At 39.2% G+C, this 16,558-nt stretch overlaps 1 protein-coding gene across 1 annotated transcript in view; it reads right to left on the reverse strand.

Annotated features, from left to right (window-relative positions):
* Nucleotides 1-16,558, reverse strand: part of LOC136838944 (FHIP family protein GI14169-like) — a 152,156-nt gene that overhangs the window by 33,690 nt on the left and 101,908 nt on the right. Inside the window, exon 10 of the mRNA XM_067104639.1 lies at nucleotides 7,280-7,480. Coding sequence (XP_066960740.1) covers nucleotides 7,280-7,480 — 201 coding nt within the window. The remainder of the gene's footprint in view (nucleotides 1-7,279; nucleotides 7,481-16,558) is intronic.

Below are 16,558 nucleotides of genomic sequence, written 5' to 3' on the forward strand. Positions count from 1 at the left end.
AACAGCATCTTGATTTTTTTTTTACACAAAACAAACATGCCCCCAAAACGGCCAGCCGCGATTCCCGTGAACATCATATATTAACGAAAAAAATAGCTAAATTAATTTCACAATGAGACGTATTTAAGTTATATTTAGACTTAAAAACACTTCGTATGACGAAAAATATCCTTGTCCCAAATAAATAAAGTATCTATATTCATTTACGCTTACTAGAAGCAAGAAAAGCGCACTGAACTGAGTTAAATGCGGCGAAATAAACACCACGTTATTGATTCCAAAACAAAACATTGATCGCAATTTATAATACAAAAGCAATATGAGAATATACGCAATTTGATACAATGCAGTAGTAAAGCATAACTTTTTAAAAGATCCATGAAAAGATGCACATTTGTTATGTTGATGTTTGTATAATGCTGTTAATATGTGAATAGAGTGCAGTAAAATGTAGGCTAGGCTACCGTATATTTAGCCTATACGATATACCTTAGCGTAGGCCAAAAGACAATAATAAATGAAAAAATGGAACAGCAAAAGCATGCTTGCATTTGCAAACACCTCCAGTTTGTTGGTGCAGCACACAGCGCCACCAAATCGAAGCGGCCGGCGAACGAGTTAGCGCAGCGACCCGGGAAATTTGAAAATTAGTGCGGAAACATTAGAAATAACTCTAGCCGAAATTTGTGCCAGATTACTGATTGTTCTGGACTGCTGATTGCTGGATTAGTGATGGTCAACCTGTATATATATTATAAATATATATTATATATATATATATAAATATATATATATATATATATATATATATATATATATATATATATATATATATATATATATATATATATATATATATATATATATATACTATATACACATTTCCTCTCACTCATTATAAGCAAAATGATAAAAAGCAATGGTGTGGAGAAGGGAGGAGGGCACCTATTTTATAAGGCAGTTAAAGGTTTTATAGGCAGCAGAGACAAGAACAAGCAAATGTATAAAGATCAAACACACACAAATGTGATCAGTGTCCATATCATTCAACTGAGACCAGGAGGGACAAGGCAACAGCTGCTGATTCCTCCAAAGGTAGACACAATTTCCTCATCCCCATCCCACTCCACTCCCCTCCCACCAAAAAAACATCCCTAGCTCACTGGAGCAGAGCAATAAGTGAGGCATGAACTCAAGAGTCCACATAGTCCAAGTTGCAGACAATCTCCCAAAGCTGCCATAATACTGATGGGTTTGTCCAAAAAATTTGCATAATTCACCACAATCTCATTATTAATATATTGCCTGATTAATACTTAGGAAGATCAATGATTTGGCCAACAACAAGGTTTAATGTAGTACTGCATGATTAATGGAAGATTGAAGCTAAATGAAATTAGGAGTTAAATTCATATAAATTAATCTGACCATGCCCAGGTGGCTTCTGTTGACAGATGGTCTAATTTACCTCTGTTCAACAGCAAACCTAGAGTGACACAGAATGAAGTGACTAAAGAGGGGATGTTACCAACCACTCACCAAGGAATGGCACCAATATCCCCAACCCTATGAGCCCATGCAAAAACTAGGGCTAAGGTTCTTGAAAAACTGTCAATACAGATGACAAAACAATACAGTGGACCTGGAACTGGTAGACCTCCTTACCTCCCACCCCCAAAAAAATACAGCTAATAAAGCTTCTTTGAGGCTGGTGGATTGCAATAGGAATGGTGACATTCCATAGGCCGAGTGAGGTCAGAAAATCTTTCCTTACTGACCTCCTTAGTGACTACTGGTTCCAAGCTGAAGGACATCAGCTGGACAAACCGAGTGGAATGAGGTGAGTAATCAACCTCCAGCCCCAAACCTAAATTCTGCTGTTGTGGGCAAGAGCCAAAGCCAATGGGTTGGGAGACTTGTCTCAAGAAATAATTGATACACATGGCAAAGTGCATCATTAGCCAGCATTCTACACCTATGCCCCTCAAAGTTCTCTAAAGTCCCTGAAAACAAACTTCACCAGAGGGTACACCATTTATGGTGCAAAAAAGATCCTCATCTGTTTTCCTCCATTAGTATTTGACTTGATTAACAACTGGCCCCCTAAACAAAGGTGAAAGAAAAACATGATCCTCTTGATTAAAAAGACCTATATGGTAAATGGGGCACAGAAAATCATTTCTAGGAGGGGTAAGATGACATCAGGACTACCGTCAGTGTGGCATAAAAGAAGGTTTTAAATTGGATTTTGAGGCTAAGGAAGAGCTTCCCATGTGAAAAATTGCAGCCCTGTAGGCTGTGCACATTAAAACTTTTCTCAAAATTCCTTGACTCCTTTGATGCATCTATGAACAGCTTCATTTAGGGAGGATGAGAGTTCAGAGAAACTCTAGCAAAGGGGTTCCTATTATCCCATCACCATGCTAGCTGCTCAGTGGTGTTCAACCATCACTGAAGCAAGAGCAAGAGGATCAGCCCATGCCAAAAGGAGCTTCTCCCAGACAATGGGTGGCAAGGACATATTGACAAAACTGATCTTTTTGTTCCTGCAAAGACAGGAACCAGTACTAATACCTCTGAATTTGCAAAATCTACAAACATTCCCAGGTACTGTACTTGTCTGCTACTTTGACCAGAGTCCAACCTCTACTTATCAGTATGTCCTGGTCCCAATGTCGAGCAAAAAGAGAGTAGGAGAACTCTGTGAAGGAGCAAAAGCATCACAGAGGACTCTAAGACTAATCAATCATCCACATGACACACCCAGCTTATCCCTTGCGAATGGGCCCAAGACAACCCCAGTAAGAACCCTCAGGAAACACTTGTGGAGCTATTGCCAGTGTGAAACACAGCTCTAAAATAGTCAACAGCCTTGTTGCAGACAAGCAGAAGTACTTCCCTGAGTTCTGATGGACAGATACTAGAAGTGTGCACCCCATAAAACTATTGAAGCATGAAGTCCTCTATGATGGACAGAATGCATGCACTGTTTCCATCTAAAAGCAAGTTTGTAACAACCTATACTTGTTTTATGGTGAGAGTTGAAAGACCAGTCCCAGGGCCCAATCAACCTATCCACTACAAAGAGGTGACTGGAAAATATCCAGGACTTTGTTCCCTGTCTCTGCTCCACTGCCAAAGGCAAGACATGCAACCCTCTACTAATGCCGCAGAGGAATGGGATTGCTGCAGCCAGTGGCCCCCCACTTCTCCCCCCACCTCCCTTCCTACCTAACTGCAACTGGAGCAGATGGATGAAAGGTTTCTCTTCCCATTCTATAGGAAGAACTGGGTCTGGAGGAGCAGATTTCTTCCCAACCCCACAACCTGGCAGCCTAGCCTAACCCAAAGGTTTGGCTACAGATGTCTTTGCCCCATCTAAGGGTTTAATAAAACCCAGCACAGTACTTCAACTTTTCTTTTCAGCCACCAACTCCATGTTACAACTGAAATGAGCAGCAGGGAGCTGCATACTAACCTGTTCCTGATGGAGTTCTCTTCATCAAGAAGAGAGGGCTGATGGGAAAATGTTTGATGGCAACAAAGAGAAGGCTAACAAGAAAGTGTTTGACGGCAACAATAGGGAGGAGTAAGGTAAAGTCTATGATTCCTTCATGCCCCTAGTTTGGGTCTTGCTTCACTTTAGTGCAAGAACAAATGTAGACTATGACTGCCATTGCTGTTGTCAAAGGAACTTATTAATGATACTAAGGCATCTCCCTTGGTTGTATGGAAGTGGTTTGAATAACTGCTGGGCGGCAGAAAACCCTCTAATCCACAGATCAGATTGTTAACCTGATCCAAAAACCCCACAGGCAAACACAACCACAGCCAGAATAACTTCTATGCCTACTGAGTGGACCCTAAAGAAGCTCCATATAATAGGCTCACAAAAGAATGGCCATGGTTATTTCCTCAAGTTCATTAGGCTCACAAGGAACCAAATGATCTCTGCACCAACACTGCTGAAGGGGTTCTGAAAGAAGGGCAAAACCCTACAGAATTAAACAGATTCCCTAAAGCAAGCACTGGAATCTCTTACAAAGATGCTGACAAATCAATGGCCTCAGCTCTTCTTTGCATTGTGGACATGAATAATCAGCATAAGGTGCCAGGTGCCAAAATATGAAACTGCAGAGACAAAGCTGCTTGAAATTATGGTTCACCAACCCCAAGATTTTTTCATGATAATATGACAGCTACATGAGCTTCAGCGTAATACAGCTCAAACGAGTGGTAAAAGGTTCTACTTTGTACTGTAGAATTAAAACATCCCAGATCTATAGCCAACCACTGGTAGACCTGGGTGTTACACAGTTGCATATAAACAGATCCTTCCAGAATTTGAAAATACCAAAAAAAGGAAGTCTGTTGGACATAACCAACCTTCCACACCCATTCAGTGCAGTGGCTGTATACACACTGAAGGGAGGTATGAATGAGGAGCCAACGTGCATGTACCAAGAAGCAGGGTTGAGGGTCACTGCACTCTCCCCACACCTGGAAGACCACTCTACCTCTGTAACGGTTCCCAGCATTCTATACTTAAGTGAGTGTGGGCATGCAATCTAACATGAAATCCCGAAGATGGGAAGTCCCAAGAAGAATGTGTTGTGAACCCACCCATTGCTGGCATGTGCATGACCTAAGGCTCGTGTCTAACAAGAAGACAGGGTTGTCTCAACTAAGTGTACTTCCAAACAGTGGTCCATAAACCAAAGATATACTGTACTGGGCTGCACAATCAACCCACTGCTGGCACCTGCGCAATTCAAGGATCAAGCACATGCTGAACTAGTAGATGGGGTACAGTAGTCTTAATCCAGAGTACTTCCAGGAAGGAGATTTCCCCCTAGAGAAAGAGTTCACATTTCATGCACACTGAAGAATGGGCATGCACCAATGGAAAAAGTAGCACTGGCTCTCTGCACTGTGCCCGTGAGGAGGTAAGGGAGGGGGAGGAGGGAGCCTAATGCTGTCTAAACATGCATAGTCTGAACACCTGGCACATGCCAAACAAATGGACTGTGCACAACACACACACACACAAGCATACAACCGAGTGTCTCCAAATAGTCTTGAGGGGAGGCTGTCCTGAGAAACCACAATGCCCTCAGTCTTAAGAGCAAGCTTGTGCAGAGTCATCAGGGTGAGCAAACTCATCTATCAATGATCTCAAAGGACTACACAAGTGTCTTGTCTAAGTGGGTATGTGTGGGGTGGACCATACCTGCCCTCCCAAAGGATAGATGATTATGTGCAGGTAATAGAAAGCCTCTGTTTCCCTCTGAAAAGAGAGAGCATTTGCATGACACCCAACAGGACTTTTTTGCAAGAGAACTTAGATTTCCCCTTTTTTCCTTCTCCTATGAGAAACACGAAGAAAAGGAGGATGATGAGCCTGATGATGAGGGTCTAGCTATCCTCCTCTGTCTCTGAAGAGGTTGCAGTACTCCTGGGAACAAATACAGCAACTGGAAACTCAACGGCAGTGAGCCCTTAGCAGTTGCAGCAACAACAGGCAATGTTGTAAGGGTTCCAGCAACAGCACATGCAGCAGGCAACATCATACGGGTTGCAGCAACAAGCTAACTTTGCAGATGACGGAGGAGGCTGCTAACATTCAAAAGCTACCACTTCTAGTGTGCACCTCACAAAAGCAGTAAAATCTCCCCTTAACAACAACATTGCTGAAACTGAGAGGAATTTACGAACTAAAATAGTGGGGATCTCCAGCTAATAAAGAATGGAAGGGATGAAGGTTCTACTCCTCCAGAAGACATTGTTTCTTGAAAAAACAAACTCAAACAAAAAACACAAGTTTGCAATTAAGAGGATCACAGCAATACCTTGCATGACAGTGGGGAGTTACTCTGATACTAAATCTGTGAGACAATCTACTCCTTCTACCATGAGACACTCACAGAGAGTGAAACAGTTACTAATTTACAAGCACTGTCTACACACTCTAGGGGTCACCCTTTTCAGGTCTCACAGGAGGACGGCAAGAGTGGTGACTGGCAGTATAACGGAGTTTAATGCTTATATGATTTCTTCCTTTACTTTTTTTAAGGAGATTTTGGTACCTTCACTGACAACCTACTTCAGTTTCAGGCATATGGACCTTTGTCCCTCTCCTTTTTTTTTCTTTAGTCATGCTCTCTCTTTCACAATTAGCATGCAAGTCAAAAGCCACCACGGTTTAGTAACAACTGAGTTTTGAGTGCAGTCCACTACTGCATTATGATTTAGTTGCAGTATATCAATGTCCCTACAATTACAGACTTCTAACCTTCCTGTATGTACAGGGTTTTGACTCCAAAGTTACAACACCCACTCCTTTAGAGCACTGGGTCCTTCTGATAACCAGACATTTATGAACTCTATATTATCTGTTTTAGCAAGTTATTCTTGGATTTCTGAATGAACTAAATTTTTTACACCTTGAATAGCATTTTCAGTGAATGTAAATTATGGGTTTGTAAGCCAAACAAAATTTGTTTTTTACAACACAAAATATGCACTTTTATATAAATTATTTCCAGCCTCCTAATCCAATCCACTTCTTGCAACCATATTCTAAACTATATACAGTACAGGATGGAATGTTTAGGATTCATGAAGATAAAAAATTGGGCTTATGCAAGATAAAAAAAATTGGGCTTTTGTAATTTGTGTGTTTGTACTTAAAGTAAACTTTCAGGATAATTTTCTTTCATTACTGACTTCACTGCTACCTATAAATTAAAAAGAGACACCTTCCATAAATGGCTTCATAAACAACACAGCAAATTCACCTTGAACACAAACTACAATTAATCAGTAAAAGGACATTACGTAAAGGATTTTCAGGTTAACTTGAAAGTTTTACTGTGTTAAATAAAAACATGATTTATAGAGCATACTTGAGTGAAATCCCCTACTTCTAAAATCTGACAAATCTAAAGAGAACACCTATCAAAATATGATCAGACACTGATACAAGTTCAGCACATTATTAAAAACAGTGAGAGTCAGCACAACATATACTGTCCTAGGAATATATTTTAAAAAATTACAACTTACTTTTGATACAGAAACAATTATTTTTATTCTTGGAATAAGTAAAAGCAAGCTGAGTCTTATATATCAACTGTAATACAATATAACTGTCTCATTAAGTTATATTGTAGTGACCTTTTCTGAGGTCACATGCAATGGTATGCACATATAAAAAGTATCTCTTTGAAAGTTACAGAGTAACACAAATTATTTCAAACTACATTAATTCAACCCTTACTTGGCAAACTGCAGGAATCAGGTTAATGAGTCGCTGTGAAGTTTTTGACGCAGGATCTGAGGGTTGAGTGAGGCGAGATCGCTGAGACAACATAACATGAGTACAAGGTGCCAAATATTGGAAAATGAGGGCCACCATGAGATCTTCACAATTAAGTTCAACCAGAGTCCAAAAGAGACTGAGTGTCACTAGGCACAATTGCTGAAGAAAGAAACATTTAAATCTATTTATACATACTGCATACCACATAATAAAAATACTGTATAGTATAACTAAAGTTAAAAATTAGATTATCATTATCAGTGGAAAGGGATATTGATGAATATTTTTCATCAGTAACAGGTTTGATGGGTTTTACTAAATAATACAGTATAAATTAAATTAATATGAACTTTCAATGATATCACTATTCAAACATTGATAATGATAATCTAAAATTCTCAAGTGAAATAAAGAGCTAATCAATAAAGATACTTCATAAGTCTTCAATTCATGTATTACAGACCAGTAATGCCTCAGATTAAGTCAATAATTTGTTTCACAGCTCACAACTACAGCTGAAACATGACCTAGGATGAATAAACCCTTCAAAAATGACCTAGACACCCTACAAACCTCCAACAGAGCCAATGATAAATTTATACTGTATATATAAACTTTAAAGAAAATAATAAAAAATATATACTGACTTCCCCTAATGGTTCAAGTCAATGTGCTCAATGGGCTGGAGGAGGGAGGTAGAGGAAGAAGGGAATACCACGTAGATGATGTTGAGTACTGAATTTCTTCTTAGTTTGGAGCTGTATATAAGAACTTGTCAAGTATGCCCTAAACTTGGTTGCTCTCTTTTCATTCAAAATTCTGCAAGAAACAAATGAGTCATGCATTGTCTCCACTGCCTTGGCAAAGCATTCAGCATTGGGATCCATCTCCACAAAAAGCACAAGGGCTCTGTCAGTGTTTGCAATGGCCTGCTGCATCTTGTTGATGATGAAGAGCTGTGGTTGTGGTTCTGGTGCCTGGTCCTCAAATTAGTGCTGCTGCTTGTGAATCTCCAAAGCTCCATCAACTTCTCATTTGTCAGTGACTGCTTGTCTGCCTACAGTAACAAAGTGAAATCCTCTTCTGCAAGTCCATTTTCTTGATGCTTTGTTCAAATCCATTTCAGCAAAGCCCTTAAAATCACGAGCATTCTGAGAGCACAGTTTTTTCCAGATGCCATTCATACCCAAAGGTGAAATTCCTTATAAGCAGCATTTATATGCAGGTTGCCTTCCAAAAGTTGCATGCCTGTATTGTAAATTCATCATTCATGTTTGCTGCATCTACAGTCTGTTGACGATGTTTTGTGGGTGGCCAAGAGCAATGTCCAAATAAGAAGGCTCTTAAAAGGGATGTTGTTCTTGCAGATACAAAATGGCTGAAGAACAAATTCTAAAAAAAAAATAATGGCTGACACCCTAGCCTTGAGATCAGACATCCAAATAACTGGGAGACAGACCTTGGGGATGTTTTTCAGCGCTCAAGGATTCTCAACATGATACACCGGCAGCCGCTTGAGCTTAAAGTCCTGTTCAACTGACTCCAAATAAGATTACCACACAGCCTGGCATACCCTTCTCCTCCTTACACATAAATAAATGGTCTGGAATTTTTTTCCAGTAAAGACCAATGTCATCTGTTATCCACATTAAATATTTGTTCTGGAAGAAACTGCTGCTCCTCTATATATGTAAACATGGCAGGGAATTCGACTTTGCTGATTTGTTGGCCGAAGCACTTTTGCCTTGGCCTGACATTGTGAAGAATGTGTCAATGCTTGAACCAAATACACCACCCTGAACTTCCCTCACATTCTGCCTTTCTCATCAAGAAACTTCATCTTGAGGTCTTCACACAAAGCCAACACTTTCTCATGATCAAAAGCTGGCTTCTGTAGATACAATGACAAGTTTGCCATTAATCCAAAGGAAAGAAGCTGTTCCATTTCTTCATTAATTATGCCTCTCTTTCTTGTTAATGATGGTTTTCTTCATCCCTGGAGCATTATTCTTACATAGGCTGAAAACTGTGCCTTATCCTGAACAACTGTTGATACCAATGCATATGCTTACTTGCCCTAGTACTAGAAACTTTCTTTGAAGCCATGGGACTAACAGTTCAAATCCAAATTCAGTGCAATGAAGACACTGCAAATAACACACAGGCTAGCACATGTTTAAAATTCCTGCCAAGAACTATACTACATGACAGAATGCTGAAACTAAAACATCATTTACAACAAAATTAACTTTTTATACTTTTAAGCTTTTAAATAGTTTTTGTCCGTGTATGCATTACTTTACTGTACACAGGTATATCATTTTGTATTTTTATAATTTGTTTTATGTGAATTTGCACATTTCTAGTAATTTTTGTATTTTTATGGGTAATAAACAGTTTGGTGCAAACTGTAGCTGAACATCATGTAAATAAAAGAATATTTTTAACATATTTGAGCTTTTAAATTACTTCATGCTGTAGATTTCACTGCTGTGTATTATATATTTTAGAATTTGTTTTTATGTTATTTAATATTTTTACTGATTTCTTTTTATATCGGTGATGACTGAATGCTGGAACTTCATACACAATAGTAGAGTGAAAATTGTAACAGAAATAAGAGAATATAATATTCTTAAAAGCTGAAGGCATATCTAAACCTTTCAATTATTTATACTGTAAATTTTATTACTGTAGATTATTTTACATATTTTAACACATTTTTTTTGTGACTTGGCACTTTTCTTTTATTGATTTCTGTTTTTTACAGGGCTTCAGCATTGCTAATTGATGAGATGAATTAATGGATGTAATTTGACTTTTACTTTTCCCCTAATTTTTAACTAAAAGCTCTAACACTGAAACCTTATGTCAAAATGACTTAACTGGAGGTATTACCGTACTGTGTTAAGATATTTCACCATTAATATACTGTATATGGAAAAAGTTTGTTGCATAAACACAAACCTCTTATTATACTTGAGCAATTACACTTAACAGGCACTGTAAATGGTACAGCACACTGAGCACTAAATTGGTGCTTATAAACATGTTGACTGTGAGTACAAAAGTTGTGGTTCGGTTCCCATATGGAAATCTCTCTAACCAGATGCATAACCACAACTAAACTGCAGACATGTATTACTACTGAAAGTGTTAAGAGTTGCCATTGGTTTATGTTCCAATAAACCAGTCAGAATTTGAAAACACAGTAAGATGAAATTGTATTTTAGCGCACCTAACAAACATCTTAACCTAGCCTGCCTAGCACATGCTCTACAGCTAGGCAAAATCATTAACACGCAGCCTACTTTACAATATATTGTTGAATATCGCGCATAATTTACTGAATTACATGCAATGAAAATAAAAAAAATAATTTTATAGGCACCCACCAATAATGTACACAAATGAAAGCACATGGAGCCTGGAGAATGTCCAAAGAATTAAATGATAAAATTAATAGCTGGACGTTGTCTTTAAAAATGCTGGAACCACTCATGACTTGCTGTAAACTATATACTGCATATACATAGAATCTCCAGCACACCATAGACTTCTTGCTTTAGCCTGGATCATAACAAGGCTAAACATACTCTTCTTTATCTGGTTTTCCATCCATGTAACACAATTTCTCCATCTCATCCATCAAACCAATTCTTTTTCTTCATGATGGTGTATTTTACCAGTGCCAAAGATTCATAGCATCACTAATTTGCTTCCTATCCTATAAGATTGTCAAGATCGTTGATTACAAAAGTCTAAGTTCCAATGCAATGGTTATTTGTGTGAAGAAAAAGAAAACAAGTGGGAAGGAAACTGATGAAAAAAAGAACAAACAGGTTGAGACTGTGAGAGAGAAACAAAAGGATTAGGCTTAACTATGGACTGAATAACATTAATTTGAGTACCAGAACTCATATCAGACAAAATATTAACCTTGTAGCTATGGTTATCTACTAAATTACTAGTTTAACTCTATACCTACATCGCAATCATTGGAACTTGATGATGGTAAATGTTTCAACTGGTTTGTGGACTTGCCTTTACCAGACCAATCCTTTGGCAATCAAGAAATACAACCAGTCACTGGTGATGAAGGACAGAATGGTGTCAGGGGGCTCAGAGCAACTTCATCTCAAGATATGACCAGGTTCCCTGGCAGTAAAGGGTTCCTATTGGGGAGAACGCAAAAATGGGTGACTCCATGGAGGGAACCAGCTTCTTTGCCCAAATTCAACAAACACTTAACTGAGTCTAAAACCAGACTAACATCCAGTTCTAAATTATCCGGTCACTTCTCCTAAACTGAAAGGGGAGCAGAGATAGGGCTCCATATGATAATAGGAAGCAGAACTGATGGAAGACTGACTGACTGATTGATTTACAGATTTTATCGGACCTCAAGGCCAGAGTCCAGATTAGGTGTTATCTAAGGTAAGTTGCATATATCCCTAGCGTACCTCATTAGTAAACTAGGCCCCCCGGATAATATTCCCTAGTGTACCTCATTAGTAAACTAGATCCCCCCAGATAACATTCATGTCAATATATATAAGTCTTTAATAAAAACAAATACAGGCAGCCCCCGGTTATCAGCGATCCGGTTTTACGGTGCTTGTCTAGCTACAATGGTAACTGGATTTTTGGTGCCAATATGCGCTGATCTCTGCTTATTGGCGCCGATCCCCGCTTAACAGCAGTGCCAATAACCGGGGATTGGTGCCAATATCCGGTTATCAGGGCCGATAACTGGTGTTATTGCTGATTTTTGGTTATCGTCACGCTGTCGGGAATGGAACCCCCGCCAATAACCGGGGACTGTCTGTAGGTAAAATCTGGTGAAAAAAGTGAAACTCTAAGATAAAAGCTAATTTTCTTTATAAACAACATTGTTCTATTCCATCACAATTATTATCAAGTACTTCAATCATGGACCTGCCACATAGTGACGTAGCTCTTCTTTCTTGGGTAAAAAGTGGGTAATCAAATAGAAAATGCTTTACTGTTAAAATTTCTTGATAGGAGCTTTAGATTGGTGTCTGTCACCCTTCTCTACTTTGCATTAGCATATGTCCTATACACAGCCTTGTAAAAATAATGCTAGTCCCATTGATCTAGATGATCTAGCAACTGCCATCTCTTAACTGAAGGTCGAATGATCAACTTCACGTTACCTATTATGTTGTCCCACCTAATTTTCCTAGGGCACCAAATTACAGAGGGGGTGCCAAATTACAGATGTGGCTCCCGATGAGCAGCCCAATGGTGCACTGAAGAGAATGGAAGTTTCTTTTTTCAATGCAGTTGTTGATGTGTGCATTTCCTCACTAAGAGAAAGAACAGAAATGATGAGTGACATTGCCAATAAATTTAGTGTTCTCATAAACTTCCTGATCTGCCACCTGATGAGCTTGAGAAGCAAGCCAAAGAACTGACCTAAACCCTGACCTTTGGAGATAGGTCAGTGTGAGGTTTAGTGCTTGTTTTGATGGGACAACCATTTGCCGATTGTTCCCTTGGTGGATTGTTGCCTCCTTACCTGTAAGTTTTTCTTTGTAGGAAAGTTGATGTCTGTCGCATTGTCTCTGACAGCGGCAGTCAGGTTCGTAGCAGCAACGAATCAGTATCTCGGCAGCAGAGCAGCAGGGAGTCAGTTTGGATGGGCGGCAGGTATTGCTTACCTGTTGGCTTCAACAGGAGGTAAAGGATCTCCTTGTCTGTGTGTGACTTCATCCCTGATGGCAGCTGAGGGCATTTCAATGACTCGACCGTGGTCATCTAATGTGGGGATTGGTTCCCGTTCGGCAGCATGTGACTGCCTCGACGACTAGGCCGTGGTCATCCGGTGTGTGGATTTGTTCCTGTTCAGCAGTCAGAGGCTGTCTTGGTGGCACAAGGAGTTCATTTGTTTGACTTTGTCCTTGTAGACAGTTGTGTCTGTCTTAACAACTCTTCTGAGGTTGTCTGTTTCTGTGTTTAGCCCGATTTGGGACGTTGTATATGTTTGAGACAAAGTTCTCTTAATTATGTGTAATTGTTTTTGGTAGTTAAATTTTTGGACGAGTTTTGGATATTATCATTGAAGTCACTTTTGTTTACATGTTTTAATGGCTGTAATGTAATTATTGAAGAATGCTGCTTATGTATTTATTATGCCATTTATGTATCAGTATTATGCTGCTTGTATTATTGTTGCTTTTGTTTTGCTTTGCTGCCTGTGTTTATTTATGTTGCTTAAGTGTTTTTTTTATTTATTTGAGGTTTAATTACTTGGACTGTCTATTGTACTGACTCGATTTTGTTTAATTTGCTCTTTAATAATGTTGATTGAATTGTTCATTCAAGTGTTACCTCACTGAACCTGACTCATTTCTATATAATGTATATAACTTTATTATAATAAATTAGTTTAAGGTCACTTTTTCGTTTTGTTCAGCTCCTTCCTCCTTTGTCTGCCTCAATTTCTGCCAGTCATTCCAGTCCCATACTTCTTTTGTATTTAAGAACCTGCTGAACCGACTGCAGTTCATAACAGTCAGACTTATCTTAGTTGCGGAAGAACTGACTGTGGAAATGTAACTTTTTCCAATTTGGCCCTAGTGCAAGATGACAACACTTGAAATTCTGGTTTTTCTGAAGGCAAAAAAATCTAAAGGAAGTATATCCCAGTATGTGGATAGCACTGAGAATCACTATCACCACTCTGGCGACTGTGGCAAATACTGGGAGAAGCTTCTCCAGACTCAAGCCGATTAAAACTTATTTGAGATCTACAATGCCTCAATGGACCGGCATTAATAAATATTAATCAGGAAGTGTCTAAACAAATTTTATTTGATGAAACCATAGATGCCTTTGCTGCTAGGAAGTCAAGACGTGTGAAGTTCTAAAGAACATTGGAGATGTTAGTGCTATTTATTGTTTAAGACTGTCTTGTTTGCACATTGTGTTCCTTGTTTTAAAGAGTTTTGTTACTGAATACCATAACCAAACAGGAAAGCATAAAATTTCCTTACTCTGAAACTTTTATATTTTGATTTTTACTTTTCATTGCACTGTTTTACATTGCTTTTTAGATTTTGCACATTTTTTCCATAACATCTGCACAACACCAGGTGTTACTTTTTACACTATTATTAATATAATTATCGAAATAGTTTGTATTTTTTCTTCAGGTTGTTGTGCTGCAGTGATGCATTTAAAATAAATATATGTGCACATGTTGCATTTTTTTTTTTTTTTTGGGGCCACCAAAGTCCACTCTAGCCTAGGGCACCAAATAACCTAGAGCCGGCCCTGACTACTTATATAAATTGTATAATTTCTGTAATACTATTGCCTCTTTAGCTGCTTTGTTTGCTCTCTCATTCCCACCTATACACACATGAGCAGGTACCCAACAAGAGCCCACCCTGATATGCTTGTGGAAGTACAGGAGGGCCCGCCAATCCGGCATTTCTTGTACTAGGTGGTGAAAGGGCAGCAGCTGTTTTAAATGAAAATAAAAGACTATTTGTGTCAGAATATATGATAAAACTTGCACAAATCTTTCCTTATTAAAAACAGATTTTAAAGCTTCAAGCAGGGCAGGAAGTAGGTAATTTCTTCTTGATTACATCATTCCTACTACTGCACAGTCAACTCCATCTTCTGACTTAAAGCCATCAGTATACTGTATATGCTTTGGTCTCGGTGCTGGAGGGAAAGCTGCATGTGCACTGGAAGTGGCGAAAAGAGTCAGCAACCTGCCACGTCCCCTACATCGCATATCCACAAGCCATCAACTTTTGGTCCTCACAATGAGTAGGGACCTTGCAGTATATCCCACCACTCAGCTGGTTTCAAATACAATGCCAAAGAAACAAGTTACTAGAACCTCTCTGAAAAGCAAAAGAGAACACTGGGAAGTGTAGATTAAGGCAGGTAATAAAGAGGGATAGGGTTAGAGGAGTCCACTAAGATAGTAGGGTTGGAGGTCACCTATCTATTACCTACCCTAAATCGGGGCATCACATTCAATGCACAGCTGTTTTCATGATCAATGCCATCCCCAGGTCATCAACGAAAGAAGAGGGAAATAGGAAAATTTATAGAAGTAAAACGGATACTGTTCCCAATGTTAAGTTGAACCCACAGCAGAGACAATAGGCCCAATAGTGCATACAGTCCCTGCAGCAGATCCCCATGTCCCCCATCTCATCGAGGAATTGGGATCAGGTGGCAACCGATGGAGGAGAAGAGAGAGCAAGGGAAGGATATGGATTGGGAGAAAAAGACGCAATAAGTGAGGAAGCCAGAAGGGAAGTAACCAACCTATGCCCTGCTCTAATCAGTTGCCTTCGCAAGCTGTCCGCTTCTGTTTCTTCCTGCAACTAAGAAATTTCTTATCTGTATGTCTGATGACTCCCCACATTCCTCACACCCAAGGTTAAGGTCACACTCCTGACCCCTACAACTGTCACAAGTAGAATGCCTATCTACTTCTGCTGAATACATCCCATTTCCAGAGTTTGTGCAGCAGACCCTAATACTGTACTGTATTTGTATTTTTACTGTTATTTGCTTTCAGTTGAAAACATTCCTATCCAACAAAGCAAAAAAAGTTACAATACTATCATGAAACAGTGTAACAGCCAAAATCCTGAATGTCCAGCAGCACCTATCACTATATAAGCAAAAAGAATTCTGACAAGACCTAAAACATCTGAGACCCTCCTGGTAGAAAAGAGGTGAATTAGACAGTCCATCCAGGTTAGCCAAAGGTTCTTCTCTTTCTCTGAATGCTGACTGCACCTGACCAACAGGAAGATGTAAGCTATCTTTAACAAAGAGTAAGATTCATCTCAATTAATACCAGTGAAGATGGCCTATCAATTACTTATATGGGGTTGCTGTTCACCATAAATCATGTGAGTTGCCTCCAGGGTGCTGTACCATGTAGGCTACATGCCAATCTTCATTACTCACTGGGTGGGGCGGATCCCAACTGTCCATTAATCTGAGGTGCCACTGTATTACTGCATGCAACAAATGACCACTGCCCACAGTTAACACATACTGCTGTCTTATCTTTTGCTTTTCTTTGGGAAGATGTATTAATGTGTCTACATGCTTGGCAATACCATCACTGGGGAGATGGAATAACACCTTTCACTTTTCTCTAGGAAGATGTATTTATGTGGCCATATGCTTGGCAATAACATCACTGAGGAGATGGAATATCATCTTTCACTT

This window comes from Macrobrachium rosenbergii, chromosome 5 (assembly GCF_040412425.1).
Source record: "Macrobrachium rosenbergii isolate ZJJX-2024 chromosome 5, ASM4041242v1, whole genome shotgun sequence".
Lineage (NCBI taxonomy): Eukaryota > Metazoa > Arthropoda > Malacostraca > Decapoda > Palaemonidae > Macrobrachium > Macrobrachium rosenbergii.